The following is a 19,700-nucleotide window of genomic DNA, read 5'->3' on the forward strand; positions in this document are numbered from 1 at the left end:
AAGTTCCTATTCAAATTTTCCAGGTTCTCAATTTTCCTAGCTAGTAAATTTTTGTCCTTTAATTGCACACTATTAGCAACTTTAAGCTCTGTAACTGAGTTTTCTACTTTATCTATTCTGGAAGACTGTTGTTGAAATTTCTGATCAAAATCTTTGAATTGGGTTGCTGTATTTTGTACTGTAGATATGAAATGGGTGCATACCTTATATAGATTTTCAATAGCACCCCAGATAGCTTCCATGTCTACCACTGATGGTTTTATCAGTGGAGCAGGAAGAGAAATCGCTGAAATCACCGTAGAAATCGAGTCCGAAGTTTGAAAAAAAAAAGATGGCATCAGAGTGAGTCGTGTCATTGGCGGCTCCTGCAATATTGACAAATTTACTTTACAAAAAAGTTTTCTACTGGGACTTTTTCAGTTTACCGAAATGCCGAAGCACAGGGGTAAGCAGAGGAGTGATCTTCCTGCCTCCTCTCCCACCTCGTTGTCACGACAGACAGCGATTACGATCTTTGCTGTCCCTGTTGGAATGGCTGACTCTGCGGACCGAAGTGGGCAGACCTCGGTCTTGGAGGGCGATGTCTCGCTTAGCCCTGTTGGGCCTGGAGCTCCCCCGCGTCCCAGGATGATGTTGGGGACACCTACAGCAATACAGGAAGCCCCGGAGCTGTTGTCTCCGTCGATGCTGCAGGTTTCACCCCTGACCTCAGATGGAGATCTTGGCTTTCCGACTCCTCAGCAGTCGGTGTCGGCGATAGGAGAGCTCACTGCTCGAGGTGTGGCAGGAAGGGAAGGCTCTTTTTTTCAAACTGATATCTTTTATTTGTTATTCATGATTTGCTATACATGTACCGCTGACAAGCAGACCCCAGTGGTTTACAGTCTATAATAAAAGTAGGAAAAGGAGCTACATCATTTAATAGGATAGGGAAGGTGATTTTTTTTCACAATTGTATGTTTGATTAATTTGCCTAAGTCAAAAGGGAGATGGAGGGTAGAGGAAAATGAACGAGGAAAGGGATGAAGAAGAGGAGACACTGCAGGTTGGTGATTCCCATGGTAAATCAAGGTGCAATAAAAGCCCATCTCTTACCAATCTTAATAACCTCCCCTTAGTAGCAATATTTAGCTGATAAATGGATAATCATGTGAGAGAGGTCATTCATTCACACACTCCGTGGCACTTCTTAAATGGATACTAAAATATTCATATTGAGCCAGTAATTGGTGTCTGTTTAGTCATATCACCCTCGCTATTTTCCACAACATTCTGGAGCCTCTCTTCATGCTCGAGGCTTTTTCCTCCATTAAAGATTAAAGTAACGAACTCTGAACTACATCTTCCCTACTATTAATCCTCAATTCTCCTCCCTTCCTCAATTTCTTCCCTCTGCCTCTACTATTTAAAGTCCCCTAAATTGTAACTCCCTGTGCCTCTACTATGTAACCGTCCCCTAACTTGTAACTTCCTGGAAATGTCCAGCTATCTTCTACTGTAATCCGCTTAGAACTGCAAGGTACAGGCGGAATAGAAGTCACTAATGTAATGTAATGTAATTTTCTATACTGTGCCAGAGCAGCTATTTAAGCAGAGTTGTTTTTTTTTTATAGAAGTTGAATCTTCCCAATTACTGCATCTTCCAGAATAGCACCAAACAAAGCAGAGCTACATAATTTGCACTTAAATTTTGGAGCCCTTTAAAGAATTTCCCTTATTGTATATATGACAAGATATAAAATATTTTAGAGGGAGGAAAAGAAAGTAGCTTGTGTAGACTCAATATCTTTTTAATGTTCATATCATTTTTTCTTACTGTATAAGTAGAATCAGGCGCTTTGGGATTCAGGGTATTAATCTGTAGGAGAGAGATGCAGAATGTTATGTAAAACATAGAAGATATCAGCAAAGAAGAACCTCTCAACTACCTAGTTTGTTCATTTCAGCTGCCTATGTTCTGTTAGAAGTTTTTATCTGTGCTGTTCTGCCTTTCTACCCCTCCCTCTAAAGTCCGTTTGTACCTTCTTCCTGGAAAATAGCCATGGGATTGATCAGGACATCTAGAGAGGAAGCTGTATTAGTATAATGAAGCAAAAACCAAGAGGATGACAACACCCTATAGACTAACACGTTTAGGGAGTAATTTTTTTAAGAAAGGTATCTATGTCAAAGTTACAAAATGTTCTTATTTGGTATCCTGACCCCTAGTGGTATTACTGAGAGATTAAAGCTAGGGATCATAGCTACCATTTTGAAACCTAGGGCTCCTTTTACAAAGGCGCGCTAGGACCTTAACGCGCGGAATAGTGCGCGCTAAAATGCCATGTGCACTAGCCGCTACTGCCTCCTTTTGAGCAGGCGGTAGATTATTGGCTAGCGCGTGCTAATCCAGTGCGTGCGGTAAAACCCGTAGCGCACCTTCGTAAAAGGAGCCCCTAGTTTATTGAAAGCAGGAGTGACTGGGAATCCATCCTACTCACCCTATACACCTGAAATCCCCAATAGGGATGGAGTTGGGATGGGATGGTGGCAGAGAGATCTTGTAAGGAGGGTCTTCTTGTGCTGCTGGTCTTCAGATAGGGAAGAGTTCTGGAGGGGGATCTTGATGGTGGCTAGGGGGGGCGGGGAGGTGATGAGAGATTTGATATCACGGGGAAGTTAGGTGATTGGGGGAGGCTAAGAATATGAGATCAGGGTACTCTGTTAGTCAGGAAGCAACAGTTATAAAAAGCTTCTCTCATGCAAATGTGGATTAGTTTTACACATTTTGTTTAGAAACATTCAGCTTTTTTAAAAAATCACTGTTCCATCTGGAGATAGAGAAACATCCACATGAAGTCCTTCACCTATTTTACAAGAGACTTTGCATTTGGACAGGTGAAAATGTCTGCACCTGCATGTTAGGCCTGAATTCTGCCACTAGTATTTTATAAAGACAAGCAAGAATATACTTATCTTTATAAAAATAGCCTTTACTCTCTTAAAGTAGACACCATTGATAATATTAACCTCATTATGTCTTGTATCTTGATGGTTCCAAACATAATTTATAGTGCCAGCAGAGCTTAAGGTTACTATTCATACATGTTTGACTGACATATGCAAAACTTTAAATGTGCACATACTCAACTTTTGAGGCTTGGTTTGAATAAAGATGTTATCAGCACTGCCGCCTTACACCCAACCCAGCACAAAGTTTTGAAGCACTCTTCTTCAAGGTTCTAGTGTGACTGCAATGGGTTAGTTGAACTCTAAACATGTTTGAACAGCAGTTATACTAGCCTCTGAGGAAGAGCATTTGGAAACTCAGCACTGAGTCAAGTGTGAAGAGCAGCAGGGCTAATCATTTTTTTATTTATATGGAGTTCCAAATGATATCAGCACCAATGCTTCTCATGTCCAATACAATATATTCTCTAGACTAGATTGGTCAAATGCACTGTCACTTTCCAACTTTTCTTGCTAAAGGATAAGAGTATTGGTTATGTATTTGATATACTGCCTTACTGTGGTATAACTAAAGCAGTCTATGTATTATATACCGGTACTTTCTCTGTCCCTAGTGGGCTTATGATCTAACTTTTTGTACCTTTGCTATGACAGTGTTTTATTGAAAATTTATGGAATGTATGCCACTCAGGTTCATAATGAAAACATTGAAATGTCCAAAAACCTGACTAAATCTGCACTTGGACATCCTAATAGCTGGGAAGTTCAAGTGCCGATAATCACAACCAACTTTTTGGACATCCAGCAGGACCTCCATGCCGCTGAACGTCCAGAGCCCAAAGGTGTGTGTTGAGAGGTGGGCATCTGTCAGACTTAAACCTGGATATCCTGCAGGAATATTCAAAGTTTTCCCAGGACTGTCCTAGATGGAATTTAGATACCCGCAGTTAGACCTGTTTTAGTTGTATCTGTTCCCCAAAGGTTCCCAAACTGGTCAGCTTGGAGAAGAGATGACTCAGGGGAGATATTATAGAGGTCTATAAAATACTGAATGGCCTGGATCAGGTAGATGTGAATTGCTTGTTTACTTTTTCCAAAAGTACTAGGACTAGGAGGCATGCAATGAAGCTACTAAGTAGTAGATTTAAAATAAACTGGAGGAAATATTTCTTTACTCAACATGTAATTAAACTCTGGAATTTGTTGCTGTAGAATGTAGCAAAAGCTTAGCTTAGCAGGGTTTAAAAAAGGTTTGGCTTTTTTTTTTTTTTTTTTTTAGCAAAAGTCCATAAGCTATTATTGAGATGGCTTAGGGAAATCCACTGCTTATTTCCTATATAAGTGCTATAAGTAGTAGTAGTAGTAGCATAAAATCTTTTTTACTTCATGGGATCTTGCTATATACTTGTGACCTGGGTTGGCCACTGTGGAAAACAGGATACTGGGCATGATGCACCTCTGGTCTGTCCCAGTATGGCAACTCATATGTTCTTATTTTCTTATGTTCTACTCTATCCTACCAGACTGAAGAGACAATGAGTGAGATTATATGCCATTTGGAATCAATTGCCTTCTGCTATTTATAATTATATATTTTTTAAATCTTTTTCTCAGTGTTGATGGTTTGTTTTCTTCACCTCTTCTGTTATGAGGAAGAAACTTAAACATGTCTGGGCAATAGCAAGAATGAGAAAAGACTGATGAGGCTAATCAGAAAAGGGATGATATAGGAATTCCCACACATAGAAACATAGAGTATGACAGCAGAAAAGGGCCGGCGGCCCAGCAAGTCTGCCCTCTCAAGAACCCTCCCTCAGCAAATTTGCCCACTCTAGAATCCCCTTTCCCATGAGAATCCATCTTTTAAGCATAACTCTGTAGTGACCCCACTTGTTTGTCCCAACTTCTCTTGAAGTCGAGCACGTTACCTGCTTGAAAGATTTCTAGTTCTTTTTTGGCTCTGAAAGAGCCATTTCTTTTTGGCACCATTGGATGATGTGACCTACTTGTGTGGCAGATTAATCCTGTTTATTGACAGAGAAATGGTGATTACTCACATAAATTCCTTCTTGTCTCTGAGGTATAATGTTGCTATACTGGTTTGGAGGTACTCCACTAACATCCGGAACCTCGTATACGTTCCCTCCAGCATCTGAGAGTGAGAAGACAAACAAAATTTGGCCCCAAATCTCAATTTGTGAATTACAAAGCTTGATGGGTGTGCTATACTTACCATTTCCTTTTCTCTGACAGTTGCAACCTTTCTTGTACAGGAGAACAGCTGTGATGATCAATAGAGCAGCGCCAAGGACAGCACCAATAGCAACTCCTACTGCAGTCTGCCAGGTATTGTCATGCTGTTCCACAGATGATGCTGTGAAAATATGGGATATCCAGGTCACTACAGCAGCACCAAAGGGGTTTTTCATATAGGATCCAGTGGCGATCAATATCGAGTCAGAAGCACACTTCTGACCTTCTACCATACTTTACTTATCTTTACTGTCAATTATGTAGTTCCATTTCCATTACTCTTTCCTACTTCAACCTAATTCTATCCCTCTTTTTAAAATTATTACATTATCTTAATGAAATGTAAACCACATAGATGCTTCAGCCAATGCGGTGTATCAAACATTAAATAAACATGGAAGAACAACCCCAAAACTTGGCACTGAAAAATAATCCATGGAGCCCTCACAAGACATTCAGAATCCAATCTTTACTCAACAGTGACAATTTAGGGCTCACATTTATGATTGTGGAAGAAGCTCTTATGTGTGAATTCCTATCCAAGATTCATTGTAATGACTGATTTAACTAAATATAGGGAAATCCCTGCTGGTTCTGAGTGAAGATTCCTGGTTCTAAATATGCAGAAAACCCAAAGGAGCAGGAAGAAACTGCTGGGCTATAAAAATATACACGAGCACTTCCTCCATGAATATCTTGTGTGGTTTCCCACAAGAGATCACCCCAATTACTTGTCAAGAACATCTGTGGTTGAGTCAGGATTGTGCCAAAAAAAAATTCCAAGTATCTGGATAAATGCTCAAAAAGAGCACTATGCTACATGGTTACACACGTCATATTACTTCTACTACTACCATGTATTACAGTACTCCCTCAAAATTCGCGGGGGTTCCATTCCAGGAAGCCCCACAAATTTCATAAAACTACGAATGCATTTTTTTGCTTGTCAAAAGGCAGGGGAGGCAGGAGACTGCAGCTGGAGAGGCAGGAGAGGGCAGGTGGAGTGCCGGTGGGTGAAGAAAATCACTCACGATCTGCTCCGACCACCTCTTCCTGTAGTAAAGTTGGGCTACACCAATCAGGAGCTGTTTTGACACACAGCTCCTGATTGGTGTAGCCTGACTTTACTACAGGAAGAGGTGGTCGGAGCAGACCGCGAATGAGCGAGTCTGCGATTCGCGAACTGCGAATGAGTGGAAGAACACTGTATTTATAAAGCACTACCACACCATGCAGCACTGTACAACAAACATGCAAGAGATGGGCCCTGCTCAAAGAGCTTACAATCTAATTAAGACAGACATAGGACAAAGGTGACTTATACATATTATTTAGGTGGGGAAAATATAAGGGACTAGAAGTAGGGGAGCAAAGAGGAAATGACAACAGATATGGGTGCTTTACAAGTTGTCAGGGTATGACATAAATGCAGTTTCAAAAAAGTAGGTTTTTAGCCTGGATTTGAACACCACATGAGAAGGGGCCTGATGCACTAAGTCAGGCAGAATGTTCCAGGCAGAAGGCACAGCAAGGCAGAAGGGACAGAGTCAGGAGTTGGCAGTAGAGGAGAAGGGCTTTGACAAGAGAGATTCACCTGATGAATGGAGCTTCCAGGGTGGAATATAGGGAGAGCCAAGGGAGGAGAGATACTGAGGAGCTGTATGTGGAGATGAACAGGGAGCTAGAGGAGAGGGGTAACGTGAGCATAATGACACTGGTGGAATACAATTTGCACAGCAGAATTCTGAACAGATTGAAGGGGAGAGAGATGACTTAGCAGAAGACCTGTGAGAAGGACATTGTGATAATCCAAGCAAGAGGTGATGAGAGCATGGATGAGGGTCTTGGCAGTGTGCTCAGAAAAGAGATGTCAGATTGTAGCAATGTTGTAGAGCAAGAAACAAGTTTTGGCAGTCTGTTGGGTATGTGAAGAGAAGGAATGAGATGAGTCAAAAATGACTCCGAAGTTTCAAACTGATGAGGCAGGATGGATGAGAGTATTATCTACCAATATGGAGAATGGGGGAAGGGGAGAGACAGGCTTAAGAAGAAAGATAAGGAGTTCAGTCTTGGCCATGTTTAATTTTAGATGTCGGTGAGATGTCCAGGTGGCAATGATAGACAAGCAGGCTGATACTCAGGCCTCAATTCCTGTAGAAATTTCAGGCATAGAGATTTAGATTTGTGAGCGTAGAGGTGGAAGTCATGGGAGGAGATTGGGGCACCAAGGGAAGAAGTTTAGATGGAGAAAAAAAGAGGACAGAGCTCTGAATGGCAGCAGAACAGGATCCTAGAGCTTACACTAAAAGTGCAATGAGAAAGACAGGAGGAATACCAAGAGATAACAGAACTCTGAAACACAACAAGAACACTGTATTGATGAGTAGGCAGTGATCTGCAGTGTCAAAAGCTTCAGATAGATTAAGGAGGATGAGTATGGAGTAGAGGCCTTTGGATTTGGCCAGGAGCAGGTCGTTGGAGACTCTAGCAAGGGTAGTTTCCAAAGAATGAAGAGGGCAAAACCTGAATGAAGCAGATCAAGGACAGCTCAAGATGAGAAAAAGTCAAGACAATAGCGGTGAACAGCACATTCAAGTAGCTTGGATAAGAAGGGGAGGAGGGAAACTGTGATAATTGGAGGGGCAGGTAGGGTCCAGTGATGGTTTATATGAAGCGGCATAAATATGGCATGTGTGAAGGAGTTGGATTACTGTTGAGGATATGACAGATATAAATTGTTACCTCCATCATAGGTATTTCAGTCAAAGATAATTTCCCTTTTGATATTCTTATAATCCAATAGTACAACATCATCTTAGTATTACAACTGTCACAATGCTCAGACATTTATCTCTAGCAAGGCCAGATCAAGTACCTATTTCTGCATATTCATTATCTGCATAGAAAGGAAGACTGGCTGGCTGTGGTCACTGTAGCCACTGCAGAGGGTATGAAAAAGAGAGCTGCATTTGTGAAAGAAGTACTACTTGAATGAAAATGGGTCATGTGGGGCAAAGAGGCTATTTTCATGGAATCAGACATTCAGACCGAATTCAGAAGGTAAGTCACCTTACACAGTAACCTTTGCAAGATGACACTATTTTTTAGAAGGAGAGTCAAAGTTACAAAAACTTTATTAATTCCAGTAGAATTTGTATACCGAATATTTTGATTTTACTCTATCAGAGATGGTCATGTTCTCATTAAACAGGTTTGGCTGAATATTCAGCTGTGGCAGCAAAAATGGGCTTGATATTCAAAGTGATTTTAAGCAGGCAGGCGATCTCTAGCAGCAGCCATGAAAGGGATACGATTTGATATACTGCCTTTCTGGGGTTACAATCCAAGTGGTTTACATATTATACACAGGTACTTATTTTATACTTGAGACAATGGAGCATTAAGTAACTTGTGCAAAGTTGCAAGGATGTGAATCACGAGACTACCTCTACAGCTCATGATGGACATTTTACAGATGGATCCACTAGGGCCTGGAGTGACTAGCAGTTGCACGTCTAAAGTCAGAGGAACAGAAATGATCATTTTCGAATAGCAACTGCTGGACATCCAAATATAATTATTATTTTGACCATCTTATACCCCATTTTCATCCATGTTGAAAACGTCCAAATGCAAGCCATTTGGACTGGCTACATAGACATCCCAACAGAGTAGTGGGACACTTTAGAGAGCAGTGCTGTGAACTTCACTTAAAGAGTGCCAGATGTATATCTTACCAGAACTCCTTATAATTTATGGTGAGCCCCCAAAATCTACTATTCCCATCTGTATACCACCCCAGTAGTCCTTTTGGCTGCAGGTGGCACCTATACCGCAGTATAGTAGGGTTTGGGTGAGCTAATATTTCTACAATAAATGTAGTGATTAGCATGACTTATGAACCTTGGTTGTCCTCTCTATGGTTTACTAGTCCACTCATCAAGTAACTCTGCACATCTGTGTGATGTTCTACCAGACTTCCCCATACCAGATGCTGATGTTCTGGCTCTGTAGTGGAAGGGGGTCAGTGAGCATGGGGGGAGTGTGGGGATGTCTTACTTTGATGCACGCAGTAGTGCTGCCCAATTCACCAATTCAGATTGATTCATTGTTCAAGAAAATTGGACTCACCGATTCAGCGAACCCCACCCCAGTGAGACCTGACATACCTCTGAGGCCTCCTAAAGCAGCAGCAGCATCATTCTGAGCGGGCTGCTTGCAGCCTGCTCCACTGGGGTCTTCCCTCTGCTGCATCACTTATGATGCAGCAGAGGGAAGCCCTACTGGGGCAGGCTACAAGTTTTCCATTCAGAGTGATGCTTTTACTGACAGTCCACCGCCACCGCTGCTGTCGTTTTAGGAGGTCTCAGAGGTATGGCAGTTTTCACGGTGGGAGAGTCAGTGGGGTGCTGCTCCACAGGGGGATGGGAGAGAGGGATGGAAAACTACTGCACAGGGGGATGAGAGGGGAGGAAAGATGCTGCACATGGGGGGAGAGAATAGAGATGAAGAATTGGGGTGGAGGAGAGGAAGGGAAAGAAGAGGTAGAAAGGGGCGGGAGGGAGAAATCCTGCATATGGTGGATGAGAGGAAGGCATGCATGGAGAAGAGAGAGGAAGAAATGTTGGACGTAGGGTGGAGGGCAGGGAGAAATGGTGCATGGGGAGAGAGAAAGAAATGCTGCACATCATAATGGATGGGAGGAAAGGAAAGATGCTGCATGGAGGGGAATAGAGAAGTTTGACCCAAGGTACAAGGCAAGGAAAGAGAGAGAGAAAAAAAAAGAGAGATGATAGATAGTGGGAAAGAAACAAATGTTGGCTATAGCAGTGGAAGGTAGAAAAAATAATTTTACTTTCTATTTTGTGATTACAATATATCAGATTCGAAATGTGTATCCTGCCAGAGCTGATGTTAGACAGAGAGAGGAAAAGTTGTGGGGTTGGAGAGGGGAAAGGGGGGGGGGATGAGTGGAAAGGCTACAAAATAAACCTACCAGGAAGTTTGAAAAAAAAAAAATAAAAATAAAAAAATAAATAAAAGAACCCCACCCAATTGAACAGGAAAATTGAATCAAATTGAAAAATCGATTCAATAGACCAAATCAAATCGAAAATTTTTTCCCTTAATCGGGCAGCACTAGCATGCAGTGATCATCTGGTCAGTTTGGGCACCTTTGTAGTACATAGATGCTTCTAAAACAGGTTGCAAAAATCTTATAAACATTAGTCATAGGTGAAATAAATTTATTGTCATTACCACAATTTCATTTTGTTCTTCTACAGGTTGGTACAGAGGGGCAAAGAGAGCCATGAAGTTTGATATCCCAAGAATTTGAACAACTCACAGGCCTTAAGCATGCGCAGATGCTCAAGGCCCAGCAAGAAGAGGAGGCCGATTATCGGGCAACAGCACCAACCAACAGGACATGCCCAGATGATAGTAAGCAGATGACAGTGCCCAGATGACAGTAAGCAGCGGCGGGGGGGGGGGGGGGGGGGGGAGGGTGCACAATCACGGAGGGGGGGGGGGTGCTGGATCGCGGGGGGTGCCAGATCACGGGGGGGGGAGAGTGCCAGATCGCAGAGGGGGCCTTCGGGGGGAGCAAAGCCGGTTCTCGGGGGAGGGGGGAATAGAGCAGCGCCGCTGGCCTCGGGGAGTGGGAACGTATCAAAGCGAGTTTCCATTATTTCCTATGGGGAAACTCACTTTGATAAACGAGCATTTTGGATTACGAGCATGTTTCTGGAACGGATTATGCTCGTAATCCAAGGTACCTCTGTAAATGGTTCTCAAAATTAGTAGCTGAGAAGGTAAGGAATATGAGGTTAGCTTTCATAAACTATACAAGATTGCAGAAAGAAGAAGACATGCAAAATTATCTGGAAAAGTTAAGAGAGGCTGGTCGTATAGTCAGGAAAGCAAAGATGCACATGGAAGAAAAAAACAGCCGACACTGTAAAATGGGGAGACAAGACATTTTTTAGATATATCAGTGATAGGAAGAAGTGCAAAAGTGGCACTGTGAGACTCAAAGATGAAGGGAAGGAATATGTAGAAGCTGATAAAGAAAAGGCCGAATTGCTTAACAAATATTTCTGTTCTCTGTTCACGGCTGAAGCGCTGGGAGTGGGGCAGCAGAAGACAAAAACGAATAGGGATGGAGAAGTGGTAGACCCTGATCAATTTTCAGAAGGTTGTGTTCATGAGGAGCTAACTAAATTAAAGGTAGACAAAATGATGGGGCCAGATGGTGTACATTTGAGGGTGTTGAAGGAACTTAGGGACACTAAATTGTTCAAAGTTGTTAAAACACTTGCTGATTGTGAAAAATTACAGGCAGACCTTAGGAAATTGGAAGACTGGGCATCCAAGTGGCAGATGAAATTTACTGTGGACAAATGCAAAGTGATGTACATTGGGAAGAATAACCTGAATCACAGTTACCAGATGCTAGGGTCCGCTTTAGGGATTGCCTGAGAAAAGGATCTGGGTGTCATTGTAGACAATACGATGAAACCTTCCACCCAATGTGCGGCGGTGGCCAAGGAAGCAAACAGGATGCTAGGAATTATTAAAAAAGGGATGGTTAACAAGACTAAAAATGTTATAATACCCCTGAATCGCTCCATGGTGCAACCTCATCTAGAGTACTAGTCTCCTTATCTCAAGAAAGATATAGTGGCACTAGAAAAGGTTTAAAGAAGAGCGACCAAGATGACAAAGGGGATGGAACTCCTCTCGTATGAGGAAAGACTAAAAAGGTTAGGGCTCTTCAGTTTGGAAAAGAGAAGGCTAAGGGGAGATATGATTGAAGTCTACAAAATCCTGAGTGGAGTAGAACGGATACAAGTGGATTGATTTTTCACTCCATCAAAAATTACAAAGAGTAGGGGACACTCGATGAAACTGCAGGGAAATACTCAGTGGTGTACCTAGCATATGTGATACCCGGGGCCCATCATTTTTTGACATCCCCCCCCCCATCTGTACGAAAAACATGATTTTTAGTAGCAAGCCGCATGTCACACATGAGTACCTAGGAAAAGGCAGCATCTTACATACTGCAGTGAGCAGTACAACATCAATACACCCATTGTAAAACTAAACAAGCCAGACTAGTACAGATTAATCCTGCAGTCAATCCTAACAAAAAAACATCTTTCGAACACACAGAACACAGAAAACACCTTCGCCTAGTATGGAATATGTCATCACAAACTAACCCCTCCCCCTTTTACAAAACTGTAGTGTGAAATTTAGCCACGGTGGTAACAGCTCTGACGCTCATAGAATTCTGAGCATCAGAGCTGCTACCACCTCGGCTGGCGCTAAAAAATGCTCCACAGTTTTGTAAAAGGGGGGATAAAATAGAAATACATAGACAAAGGTTAAATTGAACCAGTAAGAAGCTGGACTCTGCATAGAGTGCACCACAGAAACAGTGACACATGTCTCCTAAAGCAATAAATAAATACAAATTTTTTTCTACCTTTGTCTTCTGTGGTTTCTGCTTTCCTCTTCTTTTTGTAACTCTCTTCCTTCCATCCACTGTCTGCCGTCTCTCTTCCCCTATATGGCATCTTCTCTCCTTCTATGCCCCTTCCAGAAACTGTATGCCTCCCCCTTCCATCTCTCCTTTCACCCCCTTTGGTCTGGCATCTCTCTCCTCTCCTTCCCTCTCCCACACCTCTCCTCTGCAATCCCTTTCCCTTTTTTCTCTCATTTTCCTTTTCTGCATCTGTCTAGATTACGTTCTTACTACTCTCTCATCAATGTCCTTTACTGTCTACCTAAAGCTTGCCACCTCTTTCCCTCACCCCTCTAGTGTTTCCCTAACTCAATCCTTTTCTCCCCATAATGTGCCCTCCTTTTATTTATCCTCTCCTTCCATCATGTACCCTCTTTCTCCAACCCTTCCATCTAGTACCTTCTCTCTCTGTCCACTTCCATCCAGCATCTGCTTCTCTCTTTCTCTTCTCCCATTTCCTTCCTGCATTTGCTCCCTTATCTCTCCCATCTGCACTCCATCCAGCATAGGCTCCCCAATGTCTGCCCTTTCTCTCGACATCCACCCCTCTTCAATCAGCATCTGTCCCCTTTCTCTCCCTCCAATATCCTTCCCCCTTATGTCTCTCCCCTTTCTCTGAACATCTATTCTATCAGCACCACCCTTCCATACTACCCTGCCCCCTTTCTTTCCCTCCACCACTCTTCCATTCCAGCAATCCTGCTCCTTTCTCTTCCTTCATGCAGCAAGGTCCCATGATGATTGTAGCTGCCGGCTGCCAGGTCACCCCACTCTGACATACTTGCTCTGGAGCGGACTCAGCAGCCGTATGCTGGAAGGTCCCGCGATGACTCGTCTGCTGACTCTGCTCCAGAAGAAGTAAGTTACGTCGGAGGGGGTGGACCCGGCAGACACAGGGAGTTGTGGCAAAGTCCTGCAATGTCTGCGTCTGGTGGGTCCACTCCCTCTGATGTAACTTACTTCTTCTGGAGCAGAGCTGGCAGACGAGTCAGTGCGGGACCTTCCTGCACCTCAGCACAGCTGCCGACTCTGCTGCAGCGAAAGTAAGTCAGAGGTAACATGACCATTTATTTTTTTCATCAAAAGGTGACATCTATTAATTGACTGTGTATCCTTTCTTTCTGCACTCAGGCCTAACAATTGTCCCTTTCTATTCCCTCCCTCCTTCCTTCCCATGTCCTTAGTGCCCCCAGTGCCTCCGTCCCATGTCCATGGTGCCTCCAGTGCCTCCGTCCCATGTCCATGGTGCCCCCAGTGCCTCCGTCCCATGTCCTTAGTGCCCCCAGTGCCTCTGTCCTGTGTCCATAGTGCCCCCAGTGCCTTCTTCCTGTGTCCATAGTGCCCCCAGTGCCTCCTTCCCATGTCCATGGTGGCCCCAGTGCCTCCTTCCCGTGTCCATGGTGCCCCCAGTGCCCCCGTCCTGTGTCCTTAGTGCCCCCAGTGCCTCTGTCCTGTGTCCATAGTGCCCCCAGTGCCTTCTTCCCGTGTCCATAGTGCCCCCAGTGCCTCTGTCCCGTGTCCATGGTGTCCCTAGTGCCTTCTTCTCGTGTCCATGGTGCCCCCAGTGCCTCCGTCCTGTGTCCATAGTGCCCCTAGTGCCTCCTTATGTCCTCCCCACTACCTCCCAGATTTTGGCCACCCCAAAGCTAGCCTGCCTGTCTACCTATCTCCCTCCCTCGCTAAAGCCAACCAGCTTGCCTGCCTACATCCTGTCCTCCCTGCCACGGAAAAAAAAAAAAAAGCGCCTCTCCCCTTCCTTTCCCCCCGGCCACGCCGCTACGAACCAACTTCCTCCCGCCGACAAGAAGTCTTTCCGATGTCAATTCTGACGTCGGAGAGGACGTTCCGGGCCAGCCAATCACTGCCTGGCTGGCCCGGAACGTCCTCTCCGACGTCAGAATTGACATCAGAAAGACTCGGCGGGAGGAGGTAGAATCATAGTGGCGCGGCCGGGGGAAAGGAAGGGCAGGAAGACCCGGACCTGGCTGGCTGTGCACCCCCCCAAGCCGTGCACCCAGGGCGGACCTCCCCCCCTTGGTACGCCACTGGAAATACTTTTAAAACCAATAGGAGGAAATATTTTTTCACTCAGAGAATAGTTAAGCTCTGGAACGTTTTGCCAGAGGTTGTGGCAAAAGCTTTTTAAAAGTCCATAGTCAGTTACTGGAGAAAGATATGGGGGAAGCCACTTCTTGCTCTGGATCAGTAGCATGGAATATTGCTACTCCTTGTGTTTTGGCCAGTTACTATTGACCTGGATTGGCCACTGTGAGAACAGGCTACTGGGCTTGATGGACCATTGGTCTGACCCAGTAAGGCTATTCTTATGTTTTTATATTCTGGTGGCTCCACTGGCTGACCTTTTCAATGCTTCTCTACAGTCAGGAGTGGTACTGGAGGACTGGAGAAGAGCAGATGTAGTCCCTCTCCACAAAAGTGGAGGTAAGTAAGAAGTAGAGAATTACAGGCCAGTAAGTCTGACTTCTGTGGTAAGCAAATTAATGGAAACAGAGAATTAATGGAAACAGAGAATAGTGAAGTTTCTGGAATCTGGTGGATTACAGGGTGGAGGCAACATGGATTCAGTAGAGGTAGGTCTTGTCAAACAAATCTGATCCATTTCTTTGACAGGGTGACCAGAGAATTGGATAGAGGGAGTGTGCTAGATGTGGTGTATTTTGATTTTAGCAAAGCCTTTGACAGTGTTCCACACAGACTTCTAATACATAAATAAACTGAGTGCCCTCAAGATGGGTCCCAAAGTGATGGGCTGGGTCAGTAACTGGTTGAGTGGAAGGCAATAGAGTGTAGTGGTCAATGGAAATCACTTTTAGGAAAGGGATGTTGCCAGTACTGTGCCTGAAGGTTCTGTTCTTGTGCCTGTTCTTTTTAACATGTCGATGCGATGACATCACATGCATGTGTGACATCATCACATCAACATTTGTGCATGTGCAGATGCCTTCCAGACGCGACCCTGAAGCTGTCACTTCGGTGGGGGATCCTGGAGGAGGGGGGAAGAGGAGGAGAGACACCGATAAGGAAGAGAGTTGTCAGCGCCAGCTGACTGCCTACAGAATGTGTCTCTTGCTGCAAGAGGCACATCCTATAAGCAGTCAGCCAATGCCTCTCCTCCTTACCGGTGTCTTGTCGGGGCACATAGCTTGTGATACACTGTTCTACATGAATAGCTTGTTAATTAAAAAAAAAAAACCAGCTTATCACTATTACCAGACATATTAACATAGACACAGGCTGAACTAGACAGCTCTGTCACTGGGTTATACGCCTCACATGTATAGTTTCCCTGGTTATGTAAGGTTACATCAATAAGAACTAACTTCCCTTCATGGCTTTTTAAGGCACCATTTAAAGTCAAGGTAAAGGTTAGGGCTGGGATAGACTCGGTCACACAATTTAATGATAGTTGTGACTTCAGAGGTTGGGTTATGGGTCACTGAGGGGTAATTTTCACATTGTTTGGGCCATCTATAAGAAAATATAAAATTTTACTTAAGCAAAATCAATGAGAGAAAACAGAATAAACTAATATGAGGCTGGAGTTACTTACAGTATACTATCAGTTTGTAAGGGTCACTTGTACTGTGGCTGACAGGGTTCATGACCTCACACTGATAGTTTCCCGAATCAGTGTGGAGACATTAGATATGGTTAGAGTTCTGTTCTCTTGAGACAAACTCATTCTGTCATCTGATGTGAGTCTCTGGCTGTCTTTAAACCACAGAACTGTTTGGGCAGCGATTGAGGTGCCACATGTTAATGCTAAAGAGTCTCTTTGCTCCACAGGATGGGTGAGGTTGGCTGTGACACTGGGTTTGCTCAATTTTTCTGTAATCAAAGGAAAAGGAGGATTTTTACATACTGTTTTTCAAAATTCAGTCTGGAAGGTGCACAGAAGTATGAACAGAGAGAGATGGAGAAATGGGGAAGGACTTCTACGGTATAGAAACATAGAAACATAGAAGATGACGGCAGAAAAGGGCCATAGCCCATCAAGTCTGCCCACTCCAATGACCCACCCCCCTTTACATCCTTAGAGATCCTACGTGAATATCCCATTTACTTTTAAACTCTGACACGCTGCCGGCCTCAATCACCTGCAGTGGGAGTTCGTTCCAACGATCGACCACTCATTCTATGAAAAAATACTTTCTGGAATCACTATGAAATTTCCCTCCCCTGATTTTCAGCGAATGCCCTCTGGTGGACGAAGGCATATAAGACAGAAGATATCCTCTTCCACCTCGATCCTGCCTGTGATATATTTAAACGTCTCAATCATGTCTCCTCTCTCTCATCGTTCCTCGAGTGAGTTCAGTTGCAATTTATTCAGCCTTACTTCATACGGGAGATCCTTGAGCTCCGAAACCATCCTGGTGGCCATTCGCTGAACCGACTCAATTCTCAGCACATCTTTCTGGTAATGTGGTCTCCAGAATTGAACATAATATTCCAGATGAAGTCTCACCATGGACCTGTACAACGGCATTATGACTTCTGGCATCCTGCTGACAAAATCTCTATGGATACAACCCATCATTTGCCTTGCCTTGGAGGAAGCCTTTTCCACTTGATTGGCAGTTTTCATGTCATCACTAATGATAACTCCTAAATCACGTTCTGCTGTGGTCCTAGCTAAGGTCTCACTATTCAGTGTGTAAGTTCTGCATGGATTTCTTCTACCCAGGAGCATTACTTTAAATTTTTTAGCATTGAAGCTGAGCTGCCAAGTCGATGTGTCCCAAATATGGCAAAACGGATCAGGATGTGCTGGAGTTAGCTTTGACAGCAACTCCCAACTGTGGGGAGTGAAACTGATGCCAGAAGGACTTCAAAGGTCTGTGGTTCTTGTTTTGATAATGATACATGACTGTTGGGCAGACTGGATGGACCATGCACGATTTTATCTGCCATCATTTATTATGTTGCTATGGGGCTCATTTTCAAAAAAGAAAAAAATGTCTAAAATGGCATAAAGTGGCATTTGGCGTTTTTTGGCTAAAATGTCCCAAATCACTATTTTCAAAACCCATATTTTAAACGTCTTTTTAGGTTATTAGTCTTCTGTTCCTCTAAATTCCAAAGGGACATGTTGAAGACGTGTTTTGGGCAGGCTTAGGGTGGGCTTAGGATTTGGATGTTTTGCAGTGATAATTATAATTGAACATTTACCAAAACGTCCAGGGTACCATTTAGATGTTTGGGGCGAGTGGAGACCCTCCCCTGCCCTCTTTTTTGCCCCCCACTCCTTCTCGACCCCGCCATGCACACGTTCCCCTGACCTTCCCCATACCTCTTTAATTTTCCTGGCATGAGCAGTATCATGAACTTGCTGCCCACATCATGATATTTCTCCCTCTGATGTCACTTCCTAGGCATGGGACCCGGAAGTGACATCAGAGAGGGTTGACACTGGTAACAAGTTCATGATGATGCTCACGCCAGGAAAATTAATGAGGTATGAGGGAAGGGGTGCATGCGTGCAGCAGGGTGGTTAGGAAGGAGCAGTTGTGGGGGGGTAGGGAGGATGATGGGTGCCCCCACCAAGCCCCAGTGTGTACCACCCTCCCTTACTATGCCAATGATAGTAGACCCTCCCGAACCCACACAAAACCTATTGTACCTACATAACAATGACACCTGCAGGCCAATTGTGGTGGTATACAAGTGGGTACAGTAAATCCAAAAGGGAGAGAGAGAATTTATATATGCTGAAAATGATAAAGCATTCAAGCAAAAGGAAAACCTCAAAATTAATAGCAGAGCTTATCCAAGTAAAAACTCTTTACATGTACTGAATGTGGTAAAAGCTTCAGTCAGAGAATCCACACACGAATCAAACTATTTACATGTATTTCAATGTGGTAAAAGCTTCCAATGTCATGTAGACATCACAAAACACTAGAAAATTCACAATATGAAACCATTCAAATATAGTAAATGTGATAAAAGCTTCGGACGTCAGACATATCTTACAGTCCACTGGAGAATTCACACAGGAGTGAAACCTTATGCGTGTACAGAATGTGGGAGCACCTTCAGGTAGAGAGAAGACTTCACTCAACATCAGAAAAGTCACATCAGACACATCTCATCAAACCAAGAAAATATGGTAGAAAGATACAGAAATTGTCCCTGTTTTAATGGCCTCGAGTAGCCAATTAAAAACAATTTCCAAACACATCTTGAGATAATGCCTTTAAATATTATACCACATGAGGGTCAAAATAGAAAGGAAGAGTAGCCTAATGGTTACTGCAGCTCCTTGTTACCCTGGCAATTCATGAAACTATCCAATGCCCCAGAGCCCACTAGGGTCAGGGAAAGTACTTGTATATAATGTGTACAGCACTGCTTAAATCCAGTAGCACTATAGAAATGAATAGTAGTGGTATAGTAGTAGTAGTTGTAGTTTTGGAGGACTCACCATTCAGTTTTTGAAATGTGTACTTGGGACTTTTTTCTCTGTAAATATTTTATTAAATTTTACATACTATGCATAATATCCACAAACAAGTGAACAATATTAAAACAATAGATACAAAACATTAGTCATGAGATGCTGTAAAAATATTATGTTAACAAGCACCAAAAATAAATTAATCACAATATTTAAGTAAAGATTCCCAAATTTTATTAAATCTCCTCAAATTACCACACTTAACTGCAAGTATTTTCTCATATTTAGCATATAAACACACCAAATTCCACCAATTATTGTAATCTAACTCAGTGTTTTTCAACCTTTTTACACCTATGGACCGGCAGAAATAAAATAATTATTTTGTGGACCGGCATCGATCCATGGACCGGTGGTTGAAGAACACTGGGCTAAGTCGTGGGCCAGACCCCGCCCATCTCTACCCAATCTCCACCCCAGACCCCGCCCCCATACTAGTACTAATTGCACCTTGCACGTCCCGTGCCTCATCTGGAAGCCTTCCCT

The 19,700-nt window shown here is 43.5% G+C and overlaps 1 protein-coding gene across 1 annotated transcript in view; it reads right to left on the bottom strand.

Moving 5' to 3' along the window:
* Positions 1 to 19,700, bottom strand: part of LOC117368842 — a 211,742-nt gene that overhangs the window by 79,842 nt on the left and 112,200 nt on the right. The window contains 4 exon segments of the mRNA XM_033962586.1: positions 4,878 to 4,973; positions 5,183 to 5,323; positions 16,305 to 16,388; positions 16,391 to 16,582. Coding sequence (XP_033818477.1) covers positions 4,878 to 4,973; positions 5,183 to 5,323; positions 16,305 to 16,388; positions 16,391 to 16,582 — 513 coding nt within the window.

Source organism: Geotrypetes seraphini, chromosome 11 (genome assembly GCF_902459505.1).
Source record: "Geotrypetes seraphini chromosome 11, aGeoSer1.1, whole genome shotgun sequence".
Classification (NCBI taxonomy): Eukaryota; Metazoa; Chordata; class Amphibia; order Gymnophiona; family Dermophiidae; genus Geotrypetes; species Geotrypetes seraphini.